This window comes from Aotus nancymaae, unplaced genomic scaffold, assembly GCF_030222135.1.
Source record: "Aotus nancymaae isolate 86718 unplaced genomic scaffold, 86718_ANA_hifiasm-v0.15.2.pri h1tg000010l, whole genome shotgun sequence".
In the NCBI taxonomy this organism is placed as follows: Eukaryota; Metazoa; Chordata; class Mammalia; order Primates; family Aotidae; genus Aotus; species Aotus nancymaae.
The window spans coordinates 69,351,796-69,367,794 of record NW_026988421.1 but is presented as its reverse complement, the minus strand read 5'-3'; the positions used below and the strand labels follow the sequence as shown (position 1 = coordinate 69,367,794).

The 15,999-nt window shown below is 50.8% G+C and overlaps 1 protein-coding gene across 4 annotated transcripts in view; it reads left to right on the top strand.

The window, feature by feature from the left end:
• DLG5 (discs large MAGUK scaffold protein 5) overlaps positions 1-15,999 on the top strand; it is a 151,004-nt gene that overhangs the window by 113,643 nt on the left and 21,362 nt on the right. For 3 of the 4 annotated variants that reach the window (XM_012466284.3, XM_012466286.2, XM_012466285.2), the window contains exons 14-22: positions 3,000-3,092; positions 5,464-6,483; positions 7,554-7,677; positions 8,104-8,248; positions 9,686-9,798; positions 10,476-10,565; positions 10,870-11,020; positions 15,178-15,340; positions 15,498-15,631. In XM_012466284.3, coding sequence (XP_012321707.2) covers positions 3,000-3,092; positions 5,464-6,483; positions 7,554-7,677; positions 8,104-8,248; positions 9,686-9,798; positions 10,476-10,565; positions 10,870-11,020; positions 15,178-15,340; positions 15,498-15,631 — 2,033 coding nt within the window. The remainder of the gene's footprint in view (positions 1-2,999; positions 3,093-5,463; positions 6,484-7,553; positions 7,678-8,103; positions 8,249-9,685; positions 9,799-10,475; positions 10,566-10,869; positions 11,021-15,177; positions 15,341-15,497; positions 15,632-15,999) is intronic. The other variant, XM_012466287.2, reaches the window with a different exon arrangement.

The window sequence follows — 15,999 nt, the reverse complement described above, 5'->3', positions numbered from 1 at the left end:
AGGGCTAAGCTACAAATGCTGTGAGACTACTGAATCATAGGACATGCAAACTTAATACTTCTAACTAACCTTTTAAAATAAATGCCAGCGGGGTGTGGTACCTCATGCCTGTAATCCCAGCACCTTGGGAGGCCAAGGCAGATGGATCACCTGTGGTCAGGAGTTCGAGACAAGCCTGGCCAACATGGTGATACACTGTCTCTACTAAAAATACAAAAATTAGCTGGGCATGGTGGCAGGCACCTGTAATCCCAGCTTCTTGGGAGGGTGAGACAAGAGAATCGCTTGATCCTAGGAGGCAGAGGTTGTAGTGAGTCGAGATCACCCCACTATACTCCAGCCTGGGCCACAGAGCAAGACTCCTGTCTCAAAATACATAAATAAAAAATAAAATACATAAATAAAAATACATAATACATAAACATACATAATCAAAATAATACATAATACATAAATAAAAAATAAAACTGAAAATGCCATATACTTTTTCATGGCATATATACAAAATTCCAATAATACAAAAGGCAAATAGTGACAATAACTCTTCCTCTGGCTAGACCCCTTGCCTACTACTTCCCACCCTGATGGCAATCACTGTTAACAGCTTATTATATTATGTCCTATAAACCTTCAAAACATGGACATCGCACACGTTTTTGGGGGGTTGGGGTAACTTGGATGGGATTATAATATACTCAGTTGTTCATCTTGTTGTTTTTATTTTTCTTATTATTTTTTAAGACAGACTATCACTTTGCTGCCCAGGCTGGATGGAGTGCAATGGTGCGATCTTGGCTCACTACAGCTTCTGCTTCCCAGGTTCAAGCCATTCTCCTCCTTCAGCCTCCTGAGTAGCTGGGATTACAGTGATGCACCACCCCACCCAGCTAATTTTTGTAATTTTAGTAGAGATGGGGTTTCACCATGTTGGCCAGGCTGGTTTCAAACTTCTGACCTCAGGTGATCACCTGCCTTGGCCTCTCAAAGTGCTGGGATTACTGGCGTGAGCCACCACGCCCAGCTAGATTTTAGCAGCATGTCCTGCAGGTCCTTCCATATTCATATCTTTTTATTTTTGTTTGAGATAGAGTCTCACTCTGTTGCCCAGGCTGGAGTACAGTGGCACGATCTCAGCTCACTGAAACCTCTGCTTCCCAGGTCCAAGCAATTCTCCTGGCTCAGCCACCTGAGCAGCTGAGATTACAGACGTGTGCCACCACGCCCTGCTAATTTTTTTGTATTTTTAGTAGAGACAGGGTTTCACCATGTTGCCCAGGCTGTTCTCGTATTCCTGACCTCAGATGATCTGCCCTCAGCCTCCCAAAGTGCTGGGATTACAGGCGTGAGCCACCGTGCCCAGCCTGTATTCACATCTTTAGATCTGCCTGGGTCATTTCCATAACTGCATGTCATTCCTTAGTGGCAGCAGCCCAAGCTGTTGACCAGTCCCTCCCAAGGGATAGTCTGGGCATCTCTGCCTTTACTTACATCTGTGTCATGCTGTATGGCCACTGGCATGCCACCTCATAGAGACCCAGGAGTGTGCCCTGGGGTACATTCCAGGGGTTGGGGTTTGCTGGATCAGAGGGCATGAATGTTTTACATCCAATGAGATCTTCCTCCTGTGCTCCAAAAAGATCATGGCCTTTTCAGTCCCTGCAGTGTGTGTGGAGGGGGAACTCACTGCCTCACATCTTTGCCAGTGTTTTTCAGACGGCTCTGCTCTCATGGTCAGGACTGTGGGCGAAGCACCAGCTCCACATAGCCATACTACACCTTGGGGGGTCATGGGATCCTTGAGAACAGGGTGGGGATTTACAGAGAGCAGTTGGGGCAGAGTGGAAAAGCAATATGGCCACTATGAAAATTTTTAAAATGGAGATATAAGGAAAACAACACAAATTAATGTACTACTTGAAGATAATCACTCTGCAGATATTTTAAAAAGAAAACTTGACTTTAAAATGATTATAGGAAGCTGCAGAGATACTAAAGGAGGGTCCTATGTACTCTTCTCCCCACTTCCCCTCATGATTGCACATTGCATAAGTGTAATATCAAAGCCAGCATACTGACACTGACGCTGTGTGTGTGTGTGTGGGGGGGGGGTTGTGTGTGGTTTAACACATGTTGTTCTGTGTAACCACCACCGCAGTGAAGATACATAGCTGTTCCCTCAGCACTGAGGTCTCTGTCCCACTCACCCTTTGTAGTCACACCCCCCGCTCCCTTCCATCCCTGCCCCCTGGCAGCTGATTAGTTCTCCCTCTCTGTGATGTTGTCATTTTGAGAATGTCACCGACATAGAATCGTATAGTATGTGACCTCGGGAGCTTGGCTGTTTTCATTCCGCACCATGCCTGTGAGATCCACCCAAGAGGCTGCATGTCCTGGCCGCTTGTTCCTTTCCGATGCTGAGCAGTGTTCTGCGGTGTGGGTATATTACAGTTTGGTCATTCACCTGTTGCACATAGACTTCTTAAGAAGGTCTGCACATAGCTGTGAGGGATGTGGGCAGAGATTCTGGGAGCAGGGTTGAGAGGTTCTTTGTGAACAATCGCAGGGCTCCACTTCATGGGGTGCTTTCTCTACAAGGCTTTTTCTACCCATGGTCTTGTTTTTAGTCCCCTGCTCTCCCAAGGTGTATGCATGCATTTATCTTCCATTTCCTGTGGAGGCAAGGAGCTGAGAAGTCCTGTACCATGTGTCAGGGCACAGCAGGACCAAGATGTTCCCCCAGGTCCTCAGTGTTCTGGTCCCAGAAGGACATGCTCCTCCCCTAGCCTGTTGTGAAGGCTTTTGTATTCCTTTACCTTAGAAGCCCCTTACCCAGATTCTTTGGGCCTCACTAGGAGGACCTCTAACCTTTGCCAACTCCTGACTTTGGCACCTGCATTTGGTGACTGTCTAGCACAGGATGGCAGATGGGCAGAGGCCCCGACCTGGTAGGCCTGAGGCTGCTCTGCTGGTGGCCTAACATGCTCTCTGTCCTGCCCTAGATCAATGGCATTGCACTGGACAACAAGTCTCTGAATGAATGTGAATCTCTGCTGCGGAGCTGCCAGGACTCCCTGACCCTGTCCCTCCTGAAGGTAAGGGCTGCATGTGCCTCCACTCTGATAGTCGGGAGTGTCGGCAAAGCCCCGACTCCACATAGTCAACGCTACTCCACAGGGTCATGGGATCCTTGAGAACAGGGTAGGGATTTACAGATTGCAGGGAGGGCAGGAACCCTGACTGGATGTTTGTTAGTCTGGAATTAAAAAAACAGCAATCAAGGCCATGTCAGGCACAGTTGGGTACATTTGAATCTGGACTGGATAATTAGATGATCTTGGGGAATTGTTGCCAATTTTCCTAGGTGTGATGATGGCACTGGGGTTGCTGTACAGGAGAATGGCCTTACATGGGGAGGTACAAGCTCAAGTTGTTAGAAGTGATGTGTTGTGACCGGGCATGGTCGCTTATGCCTGTAATCTCAACACTTTGGGAGGCCAAGGCAGTCGGATCACTTGAGTCCAGCAACACAGTGAGACCCCGCCTCTACAGAAAATACAAAAAGTGCAGGAGGTTGAGGTGGCAGTGAGCTGTGATCGTGCCACTGCACTCCAGCCTAGGTGACAGAGTGAGACCCTGCCTCAAAAATGAAAGGAAGGGGCCAGGCACTGTGGCTCATGCTTGTAATCCCAGCACTTTGGGAGGCTGAGGCAGGCGGATCACCGGAGGTCAGGAGTTCAAGACTAGCCTGACCAACATGGAGAGAAACCCCATCTCTACTAAAAATACAAAAATAGAAAAATAGGTGTGGTAGCGCACACCCGCAATCCCAGCTACTTGGGAGGCTGAGGTAGGAGAATCGCTTGAACCTGGGAGGCGGAGATTGCAGTGAGCTGAGATCATGCCATTGCACTCCACCCTGGGCAACAAGAGTAAAATTCCATCTCAAAAAAAAAAAAAAGGAAAAAACAAGGGAGGGAGGGAAGAAAAGGAAGGGGAGTGACATGTTATGATATTTGTAACTTGCTTTCCAATGTTCTGCAGTATTGTTATGGATATAGATAGTAAAGACAATTTAGTAAAATACTGTTGAATCTAGGTGGTACATTTATGGACATTTATTGTACTTTTCTACATATATGTAAAGATTAATCATAGAAAGTTAGAAAAAATAGACCCAATTTAGAAATCATCTCTTAATGAAATGGCTGGGCCTATTTTTTCTAACTTTCCATTAAGAGATGTTTTCTAAATTAGCTATTTTTAAATTAATTGATTTTTGTGGAAGCAGTTTTATGTTGACAGAAAAGTTGGGCTGATAGAGAGTTCTTAGTACTCTCTCAGCCATCCCACCACCACCATTCCCACTCCTAGCCCCAAGTTCCCCTAGTTTTGACATTTTGCATTAGTGTAGTTAGTACATGCATTACAATTAGCGAGCCAATATGATGCATTAGTATTAACTATAATGCATGATTTACATTGAGGTTCAGTCTTGGTGGCGTATTTTCTGTGAGTTTTGATGTGTGTGTGATGACATATACCACCATTATAGTATCATACACAGTAGTTTCACTGCCCTAAAAATTCTACATGCTCCTCATATTTATTTGTCCAAGCCCCTGGCAACAACTGATCCTTTTACTATCTCCAAGCTTTTGTGTTTTCCAGAATGCCATAGAGTTGGAATCACAGGGTGTATAGAATGGCTTCTTCACTTACTAATATACACTTAAGATTCCTTCACATCGTTTTAGTTCTTTTTAGTGCTAATTAATATTCCATTGTCTGAGTGTACCACAAGAGATATATTTTTAACAATGAATTTTTACTTTTATGTTTAATATATATTTTTTTAATATGCAGGACATTGTGCAGGTGATTTTCTCTGTGTGTGTGTGTGTGTATATGTGTGTGTGTGTGTGTGTGTGTGTGTGTGACAGAGTCTTGCTCTGTCACCCAGGCTGGAGTGCAGTGGCGCAATATCAGCTCACTGCCAGTCTCTACCTCCCAGGTTTGAGCAGTTCTGCCTCAGCCTCCCAAGTAGCTGGGACTATAGGCGCCCGCCACCATGCCCAGCTCATTTTTATATTTTTAGTAGAGACGGGGTTTCACCATACAGGTCAGGCTGACCCAGTAATCCACCCACCTCAGCCTCCCAAAGTGGTGGGATTACAGGTGTGAGCCACTGTGCCTGGCTTAGGTGATTTCAGAAAGTTTTCGAAGTTTAGGACACTTCGACTCTTCTTTAAGTTCAGAGTGACCAGGGCCGTGAGAAAACTTCTCCATTTGGGACAAGCATGTGTGTTTGTGTGTGTGTGTGTCTCTGTCTGTCTGTCTCTTTTTTAGGGGGCAGGTGGCCCATTCCTGACCATTGCTTTACCTCTGGGGACAGTTTTCAGTGGCAGCTCCAAGTCCTACCATCTCACCTTCTCTCTTTCTCACTCCTCTGCAATCCCTGCCTAGGTGTTCCCTCAGAGCTCCTCGTGGAGTGGCCAGAACATTTTTGAAAATATCAAAGACTCTGATAAGATGCTGAGTTTTCGAGCCCATGGCCTGGAGGTCCAGGCTCATAATAAACGGAACTTGATACAGCACAATAACTCCACGCAGACAGACATCTTCTACGCGGACAGGCTGGAAGACAGGAAGGAGCCAGGTCCCCCAGGAGGCAGCAGCTCCTTTCTGCACAAGCCATTCCCAGGGGGACCCTTGCAGGTCTGCCCCCAGGCCTGTCCCAGTGCCTCTGAGCGTAGCCTGAGCTCCTTCCGCTCAGATGCCTCTGGGGACCGTGGCTTTGGGCTGGTGGATGTGCGTAGCCGGCGGCCACTGCTGCCCTTTGAGACAGAGGTGGGCCCCTGTGGGGTGGGGGAGGCCCCCCTGGACAAGGCGGACTCTGAAGGCTCCAACAGCGGCGGGACCTGGCCCAAGGCCGTGCTCAGCTCCACGGCAGCACCTGAGAAACTCTCCGTTTATAAGAAGCCAAAGCAAAGAAAGTCCATCTTTGACCCTAACACTTTCAAACGCCCCCAGACACCCCCCAAAATAGACTACCTGCTTCCAGGCTCTGGGCCTGCTCACTCTCCCCAGCCCTCCAAGAGGGTGGGGCCTCTGACACCCCCAAAACCTCCCAGGAGGAGCGACTCCATTAAGTTCCAGCACAGGCTGGAGACCAGCTCCGAGTCAGAGGCCACTCTGGTGGGCAGCTCCCCATCCACTAGCCCCCCGAGTGCCCTGCCCCCCGACGGGGACCCTGGGGAGCCCATGCACGCGTCACCCCCTCGCAAGGCCAGGGTCCGAATTGCTTCCAGCTACTATCCTGAAGGAGACGGGGACTCCTCCTTCCTGCCAGCCAAGAAGTCCTGTGATGAGGACCTCACCTCCCAGAAGGTGGACGAACTAGGGCAGAAGCGTCGCCGGCCAAAGTCTGCTCCCAGTTTTCGGCCTAAGCTCGCTCCAGTAGTGATTCCTGCTCAGTTCGTGGAGGTAGAGCTGAGCCCCAGGGTGCGGTGAGGGGAAGCCTGGAGTGGGGCAGTTGGCTGAGGGAGGGCTGCTGATTGGCCCTGCACCAGTGTCCCTGGGCTCCTGTTTAACCTGGCGCCTTCGCTGTTGGAGTTGAGGAAGAGGAAGGGGTAGCAGGGGGATGCCTGTGGGAAGTGGCCCAGCTAGGAGGTAGGTATGTGGCGTGGGAGAGTGACGCCAGGAGGGGAACGCTTTCTTGGGCATAGCATTTGGTTTGCTTTTTCAAACAAGAAGCTTTTGAACTTGTACAATAAAACCTAGGGCGTGGACTTGCCTTGAAGGGCTAGGGAGGTGAGGTGGCATGTGTGAGACTGAGTGGGCAGCAGGACAGCCTGACTGTGTGTGCTGTCATCATTTCCAGAAGGGTGAGATTGCTGGGGACTGCGGACAGCATCCCAGCTACCAGTCCACACTGCTCACTGGGGACAAAGAGCTTCCCACAGCCCTGTGCATTGGTCAGAGTTGTACGTCCCTGATGCACGTGTGCATTCTCCCCTTTTACATGATCTCTATGTGAAAGAACAGATTCATTTTCTGCAGTTTTCTTCTGAAGGGTCTGTAAAGCTGCTCCCTTGCAGCTGTGTAAGGCAACATCAATGGGCAAGACTTCTTTCCAGCTGTCTCCTCCTGTGCCCCAGTGGGAGGAGCTGGTTCCTAGGGGACAGAAACTGGCTTGTAGAGGTGCCCAAGTGCTCCACTGTTTTTGTTTTTTTCAAGATGGAGTCTCACTCTGTCGCTCAGGCTGGAGTACAGTGGTGCAATCTCGGCCCACTGTAACTTCTGCCTCCCAAGCTCAAGCGATTCTCCTGCCTCAGCCTCCTGAGTAGCTGGGATTATGGGGACCTGTCACCACGCTCAGCTAATTTTTGTATTTTTAGTAGAGACGGGGTTTTGCCATGTTGGCTAGGGGGGTCTTGAACTCCTGACTTCAGTTGATCTGCCCGCCTCGGCCTCCTACAGTGCTGGGATTACAGGTGTGAGCCACTGCACCTGGCCGCTCTTCCTAGCAGACACTCTTGCCCTTGCTTCTGCAGGAACAGAAGTGCGTCCCGGTCAGTGGAGAACTCTCCCCGGAGCTCCAGGAGTGGGCACCTTACTCACCCGGGCATTCCAGCCGGCACAGCAATCCCCCGCTGTACCCTAGCAGGCCGTCTGTGGGTGAGTAAGCAGGCCAGGGACTGGGACGGAGGATCAGTGTAGACTCGGGCTGCCTAGTCTCCAGGGTGAGGGGAGGCAGTATTTCAGAGAGCTGCCATGTGTTTTCAGCCCTGAGGTCCAGAGAACTAGGAAATGCTGCCCTGGGATGGTTTGTCTTATAGCCATGACATGTCTTACCTTGTCAAAGGGCTTTCTCCCCATAGCAATCTGGGACATAGGAATCATGAAAGAGACTTACCCCCATTTTACAGATGGAGACAGGCCAGGAGCCACAGCCACATTGTGAATTGGTGGTTAAAACTCATGTCCTAAGTCCTTTTCCCCAAAGACTATGGCTGCTTCCTAGGATACAGGGAAAAGGCTTACAATAAGTCCAGGGCTGGCTGGGTGCTTTGGGGTGACTTTTCTCACCAAGCCCATTTCTAGGCACTGTTCCCCGGAGTGTGACCCCCAGCACCACCATGAGCTCCATCCTGCGGAACCCCATCTACACCGTGCGCAGCCACAGGGTCGGCCCCTGTAGCTCTCCACCTGCGGCCCGAGATGCCGGCCCCCAGGGTTTGCATCCCAGGTATGTAAAGGCACCCTGTGCTTCGCTGTACCCCAGCTGCCGAAGCCTGCCTGGACATGGAACCACAGGTGCATAAAGAGGCTTATTAGTGGAGAAGCTTCCTTGCCTGGCTGGGAGGGGCTGGCTAGAGCAACACAGGGAAAGGGAGCCTTAGGGCTGCTTTCTTAACTCATCAGTACAAGGTTTCAAAAGGTACTGAAAGGACAGTAGTGGTAGCAGCTGATATTTGAGTGCCTGTGTCCCAGGCATTGTGCTCAGACCTTTATGAATATCATTTCACCGAATCAACAGCAACCTCATGAGCTAAGTCCTATTACTGTCTCTGTCTTCAAGATGAGGAAACTGATACATAAGAGGATGGGCTGGCTCCAGGCCACTTTTACTCATTCATTTGACAGATTTTTATTGAGCTCCTACTACATGTCTTGGTCTACCCTAATTATAAGAGGATGCAATGCTGAACTAAACAGATTAGCTTCTGGCTCATGTGGTATGGTGTGGTGTGTTCAAATGTGGGAGGCAGACAGAAAACAAATCAATAGAGTGATGTCAGATGGTGCCGAGAGGCTCTGAAAGCAGTCAAACAGGGTGACAGGCTGGGCTGTGACTTGGAAGGGGGTGGTAAGTTAGAGTGGGTGGTCAAGAAGGGCCCTGAGGCAGAGGGGTTGCTGCTGTGACCGGAAGGATGAAAGAGGCCAGCTGCACAATACCTAGGCTGGAGCCTCCAGGGAGAAGGGCCATTGGTGCCAAGGCCAGGGCTCCCAGGCACAGTGGTGGGAGCTTGGCAAAGGGGCAATGAGTCAGGAAGAGGTCTGAGGTCACAGGGCACAAACCCTGTGGGACCTGCAGTCGTAATAAAGAGTTTGGATTTTATTATAAGGACAGTGGAGACCACTGGAGAGTTTAAGCAGGGAAGAGATGACATCTCGTTACACAGCCAGAAAAAGATGCTGCTGAGGCCTGACCTCAGGGCAGCCTGATGTGGGCGATACCTGCTCTGCCGTCCGGTTTCCTAGGCACTCTGTCCCAATTGAGGCACATAGGTCTCCTCCCCAAAGTCCTCCATGCCATCTTGTCCCTCCTTACCCACCTCCTGGGAGGAGAGGTTTCCCCTCCCTGGGCCCACCCAGGTTGCAGAGCCTGTGTTTTTTATCACTTCCTTCTAGTGAGCCTGATCCTGACCCTGTGGCTGGAGTGGGTGTGATACCGCCTGCCCCATGCATGTGGCCTTTTCTACTGCTTCAAGATCCTTGGTGGACGCCACCTCCAGGAGTGGCTGAGGGCAGCCTGGTATCCTCGGCTGATAATCAGTGGCTCCTGGGCCTCCCTTCTGCCCACTTGGGAAGCCTTGGCTCGTCTGTTTCTCCCCAGAGATGTGGATGGTCACATCTGTTCTTGGTCTTCCTCCTGAACTCCTCACCTTTTGTTTTTATGCAGTGTCCAGCACCAGGGACGCCTGAGCCTGGACCTGAGCCACAGGGCTTGCAGCGACTACTCCGAGATGAGAGCCACCCACGGGTCCAACTCACTGCCCTCCAGTGCCCGCCTAGGTAACTGCACCATGCGGATTTGGTGCTGCAGCAGGTGCCAAAGTTTTCATATCTGCCTGCATCCTAATGCCCAGATCTGTGGATGGGCTCCCCACACGAGCTCCTGTCTCCTCCTGGGACTGAGCTCAGTTACCTCTGGGAAGGGCTGCTGCCTTTGTGGGCCAGCCATGCCTTTGCTGCTGTCAGAGCCATTGCTTTCACCTTCCACTTTCTGCCGGGGCTGTATGGTCTTTCAGGTGACCCCTCAGCTAGGAGCCTTGCTCCCTGTGCCTGAGGTTGTCAGTCTCATTCTGGGCTATTTTGTATGGCTGTTTATACATTTTTGTATGGAAAGTGAACCCCAGAGTAGAGTCAGACAGGTAGCCCATGGAGGTCTCAGGGGAGCTCTGGTGCTGGGGAGAAAAGATGGAGCAGCTGCTGCGTCACTTAGGTTGCTTTCCCGTGGCAGGAAGTGTGACTTGTGTGCTCCTGTTCTGGAGCCGTCTGGGCCTGCACAGTTTATTGAGATCAACTTTAAACGTCTGCTTTTCTTAACTGTTCCACATCAGGGCTCCCTCGAGAATAACAGCAGGGCTTAGCTTTGCAATTATCATCCTGAGTGGTAGCCTGGTCGAGAGGGAGGACAGGGTAGTGTTTAACCACAAGGCCTGAAGTTTTGTTGCCTTATGGAACAATAGGTTCTTCGAGTAACTTGCAGTTCAAGGCGGAACGCATTAAAATCCCATCAACTCCAAGATATCCGCGGTCTGTTGTGGGCTCAGATAGAGGTAAGGACTTCTTGGCATCCCATCTCTCCTGCTTTTCCTGCAGTCTGACTCCTCACGGTGGAGTCTCTGGGCTTAGCTGAGAACTTCATAATCGTCTCAGTCAATCAGTAAAAGTTCATTGAGCCCAGCAGTGGCACTGGTGACGTGGGAGGATAGGGGACAACGCAGAGCCCAGCATCTGAGATCCAGGCCATGTAATGCAGTGGGGATAGAGCTGTGTGTCTGGATCACATCTGCCTTTTGGTCTTGGCTGTGGGGAAGGGAGATGGGAGTTCACACCAGCAGTACACACTCCTCTCTGCAGGTTCACTGTCACATTCTGAATGCAGCACTCCTCCGCAGTCACCCCTGAACATCAACACCCTGTCCTCTTGTAGCCAGTCCCAGACCTCAGCCTCCACATTGCCCAGAATCGCTGTCAACCCTGCGTCCCTTGGGGAGCGGAGAAAGGACAGGTGAGTGTGGCTGGGCATCGGTGGCGTGGGTAAACGAGTGGACAGTGCATCCCAGTGGCGGGCCCAGGCTCTGCAGGGAAGGGGCTTAGTAGAAGCAGCAGGAGCAGCTTGGGTGTCCCAGCATTCGCTGGTGTCACCAGCAGGTGCCATGGGACACTGGATACAGGGAGGTGAGGCATGTGTGAATGGCAAGGCAGGGAGCAGGGTTGGCTCAAAGTAGATGATACTGGCAACCACCTGATGGTGACCTTGCCGTCGTGGCACCATGTACACCTTCCTGGGCCCTTGTTAAGCACTTTACATGTGACTAAGCCACGAGATCCTTCCAGGGATCCTGTGAGTGTTGTTGTTATTATTACCCCCACTTCACAGTTGAGGAAACTGGGTTCAGACGTTGGAGTGACGGGCCTATGACTGCAGCCTGGTTAGCCGTTGGCACCTGGACTTATTCTTATCCTTTGGTTTTCCCTCTCACTTGAAGCTTTTTGTTATGAAATAAAATATACATAGGAAGAAAGTCCATAAAGCGTAAATGTGCAGCCTAGCTCTTTACTGGTTCATTTTAGAATGCAGGCCCGTCTTTGCTTAGGTTTCAGGTTGACTGTAGGCTTGCTGTCCATCCAGAGGCACCTGCTCCGTGAAGTCCGTCACCCCCGTGCACTGGGCACACACCTCCTCCCTCTCTGTTGTTCCCCTAGACAGAACTTACCAGAACGTGTTTACATTTAACAGCTTCTGTCTAGATCGTAGATCGTACAGAGCTGTGATTAAACTTAAACTTACTTTATTTAATCAAAAAGAAACACAGCTACTCTTGTTCATTTGAATTCAGAAAGGTGAGGCCTCTGTAGCTTTGAGCCTCAGCAGAGACCCCTGTGGGGTGGGCCCTATGTTGAGAAAAATCTTTTTTTTTTGGAGATAGAGTCTTGCTCTGTTGCCTGGGCTTGAGTGCAGTGGTGCAGTCTTAGCTCACAACCTCCATCTCCTGGGTTCAAGTGATTCTCCTACCTCAGCCTCCTGAGTAACTGGAATTATGGCCACCCACTACCATGCCCAGCTAATTTTTGTATTTTTAGAGACGAGATTTTACCATGTTGATCTGCCTGATCTCAAACTCCTGACTTCAGGTTACCCGTGCACCTCGGTCTCCCAAAGTATTGGGATTACAGGCGTGAGCCACCAGGCCCAGCCAGAGAAAATCTTATGTTTGACTTGAAAGTATGAACTTAAAGGGCAACAAACCAGAGAACCTGAGGGGTAATGAAAGGACACCAAAACACAGAGGCCTGGCCCCAGTAGGGGAATCGGGTGTACCTCATCAGAAATGCTGATGGAGCTCTTACCATGTGGCACATGCAGGAGCACACTGGCCCATTTTACTCAGCCCCTTCCCTGGCCAGAGAGGACAGGGCCTTCCCCAAGTGAAGTGGGTTCTTCAGTCGTGAAGAAGGCCTTGCCACCCACCATCAAGCATTCCCTTAGCTCCCTGCAGGGTGCGGAGAGCCAGGAGCTGCTCCAGGAGGGAGAAAAGTGTGAGTGACTCCTGCCCTCATGGTAGTTAGGATCCGATTGGAGATGAAATTTGACATGTGTGACCTGACTTAGCAACAGCTTTCTTTTTAAAAATAGCCCCGTTTTCCAGATTCTGAAGTATAGTATTTTATACTTGTTACAGAAAATCGGGGACATAGAAAAGTAGAAAGAAGTCTGGGTGTGGTGGCTCATGCCTGTAATCCTAGCACTTTGGGAAGCCAAGGCGGGTGGATCACCTGAGGTCAGGAGTTCAAGACCAGTCTGGCCAACATGGTGAAGCTCCGTCTCTACTAAAAATACAAAAATTAGTTGGGCATGGTGGCAGGTGCTTGTACTCCCAGCTACTCAGGAGGCTGAGGCAGGAGAATCACTTGAATCTGGGAGGCAGAGATTGTAGTAAGCTGAGACTGCGTCACCACACTCCAGCCTGGGCAACAGAGTGATACTCCATCTCAAACAATAAAAAAAAGAAAAGTAGAAAGAAGAAGAAAGTCACATATAATCTCTTCAACAAGAGAGTCAATTGTCATTACCTTTTGGAGATACATATATATATGTATGTAGAATGCATGCTTTATTATTTATGTATATAATCACATCTCCCTTAACATTATGTTTTTAGCTATTTGTAATAGTTTAAGTATACATTATAAACCTCTTTTGAGAAGCAGCTATTGTTTAGAGAAAACTTTTATGCATATTATAAAAAATTTACATCATTCAGAAGACTAAAAAGTGAAGATAATCTCTGGCTGGGCACAGTTGCTCATGCCTGTAATCCCAGCATTTTGGGAGGCTGAGACGGGCAGATCACTTGAGGTCAGGAGTTTGAGACCAGTCTGGCCCACATGGTGAAACCCCATGTCTACTAAAAATACAAAAATTAGCCAGGCGTGGTAGCAGTCGCCTGTAATCCCAGCTACTCAGAGGAGTTTGAGGCAGGAGAATAGTTGGAACCTGGGAGGTGGAGGTTGCAGTGAGCTGAGATGATGCCACTCCAACCTAGGTGGCAGAGTGAGATTCTGTCTCCAAAAAAAAGAAAGAAAGAATAAAAAGATTATCTCAGATCCCCTTACCTGGTGATGTCCTGTGTAGAAACACTTGGTAATGTCCTCCATAGGAACCTCCTTGTGCATAAATTCATGCATACTCGTGTGTGCGGATGCAGATGAGTGTAAGTGGAATGATGCTGATCAGCCTCCGCACCCCACGATGTGTGCCTTACATCTTTGCATGTCACTGGAACCTGGTTCAGACTGTCTTTCTGTTGTGTAGCTGTTGCTGTGACTTAGTCGCTTGCTCCTTTATTGGGATACAAGTGTTGTATGGAGGTGGACCTCTTTCTGCCCTGGGTCTCTGTTCCATCATCTAAGGCTGGTGCAGGAGGGTGATGTAGGGGTGGCTGTGTGCTGAGGGCTCTGTAGGTCTCAACAGCCCGGGGCTCTAATCCATCTTGAGTTGGAAGGGACCGTGGATGTAGGCTGGGGAGTATCTGTCTGAGCTGAAGGGTTAAGGGAGGACTTCCAGAGCGAGCAAGTTTGGGAAGTGGGAACACTTTGGAGGGTCGGAGAGAGCAGGGGCAACTCAAGAAGAATTTTAATCTCTCCCTCCCAAGAGGGCTGGGCCACAGGGCCGCAGGCTGAGACTGCCAAGTGGGAAGCTTCTCTGCCTCCAGGTGGCCGGGGTGGGGTGGTTTAGGTGCCTTCCCGCTAGAACCTGTCCCCACCTTGTGCTGTAGAGGGGACCTGGACTGGCCCCCTCAGCCTTTGGCTACGGTTTTATCCTGTGACCAGGGCTGGCGTGAAGTCCCAGGCTCATCGTCACTTAGCTGTCTTTTCCCAGCGACAAGGTGTCTTTGGTTGTCTTTCTGTTCAAGGTGTCTCCGGTTGTCATTGTCATCTGAGTGTCCCTTATCTTCTTTCTAACCTTCGTCACCTTCCAGATGTCTCTGCCACCATAGAGCTCTTCTGAGGCTGCACGTGGCTGCCAGGCCCAGGTCTTCCTCCATGCAGTCGGTCTGCCCAGAGGCTCCCCGCCGTGCCCCTGCCCTCGGTGCCCTTGGGTGCAGTGGGCAGCCAGGGGCAGCAAGTGCATGGCCGCAGCCTTGCTGGAGCCTTCTCCTCCCTTTACAACAGCTTGGGTCTGCAGTGGCTTAATTTCCATGACCGGTTGACATCACTCTGTGTAGCCAGTAAACACAAAAGTGGATTATTTTCTGTTGCCTCCTCAGGATGGAATGTCATCCCAGGAGCCATTTCTTTTCCTTGGAGGGCATCTTGAGACCCCCCCGCCAAGAGTTTGCAATTGCATATTGTGGGGCAGCTCCTCTCCTGTGATGAAAATCCGCGTATATCTGTGTTTATAGTTCACAGGGACCATTCTCTGTGTCTTTGGCCTGGGTGCTTGCATGTCTAGGTGTGCTGTGCTCACGTTGCGTGAAGCTGTGGGAATGTGATCCTTTGTCACACAGGGGTGGGCCCACTGTGGCCCCATCTAGCTGTGTCATGATGGGAGCATCCAGGCTTGGGGCCCTTTCTGCACTGCCTGATTGCAAGCCGAAGCGCAGGCTCTCCCCAGCCCTTTCATTTGGCTCTGAGCCCCCGAAACTTTTGACTCTTCCCCAGGCCTTACGTGGAGGAGCCACGCCACGTGAAGGTGCAGAAGGGCTCAGAGCCGCTGGGCATCTCCATCGTGAGTGGAGAGAAGGGCGGCATCTACGTCTCCAAGGTGACCATGGGGAGCATCGCTCACCAGGCCGGCCTCGAGTATGGGGATCAGTTACTGGAGGTGAGAGGGAGCTGCCCTCCTGCTTGGGTTCCATGGAAACCTGCCCTTCTTCCCCCTCTCCTCCTCCTAGGGAACAGCAGTACTCCCAAGTCCTCAGGGCCTTCTCCCTGTCCACAGCCCCCACCTTGTCACTGAGCCCACCCTGGTGTTTCCCCAGTTCAATGGCATAAACCTGCGGAGTGCCACAGAGCAGCAGGCGCGGCTCATCATCGGGCAGCAGTGTGACACCATCACCATCCTGGCCCAGTACAACCCCCATGTGCACCAGCTCAGTAGCCACTCCCGGTCCAGGTGAGCGCGGGCCTCCCCGGGCTGTCTGGGCCGGGGGCAGATAGGTGGGTGTGGCAGCCCTCCACTCATTGCTGGGAGACCCAGGGAGCCAGCTGCAAGTTCTGGGGAATCCTACTGCTGCTAAAGGGAGAGGTGACCGGCCCTGGATTTTGGAAAATGGGCATACAGAGAGAGGTTGTTGCCTCCTGAAATGGAGTGTGGAAACAGATGATGTGGTCCCCCTGCCCAGCAGGGGCCCGGTGGCAACCAGGAGCTGTGGCCCCGTGGGTGGATTCTGGCTCAGAGTGTTTGGCTCCCTGACCATGAGCAGGTGCTGGACACCTGCTTGTATCTGCCCCTGAGCCGTGGGTCGAAGGGCAGAAAAGAAG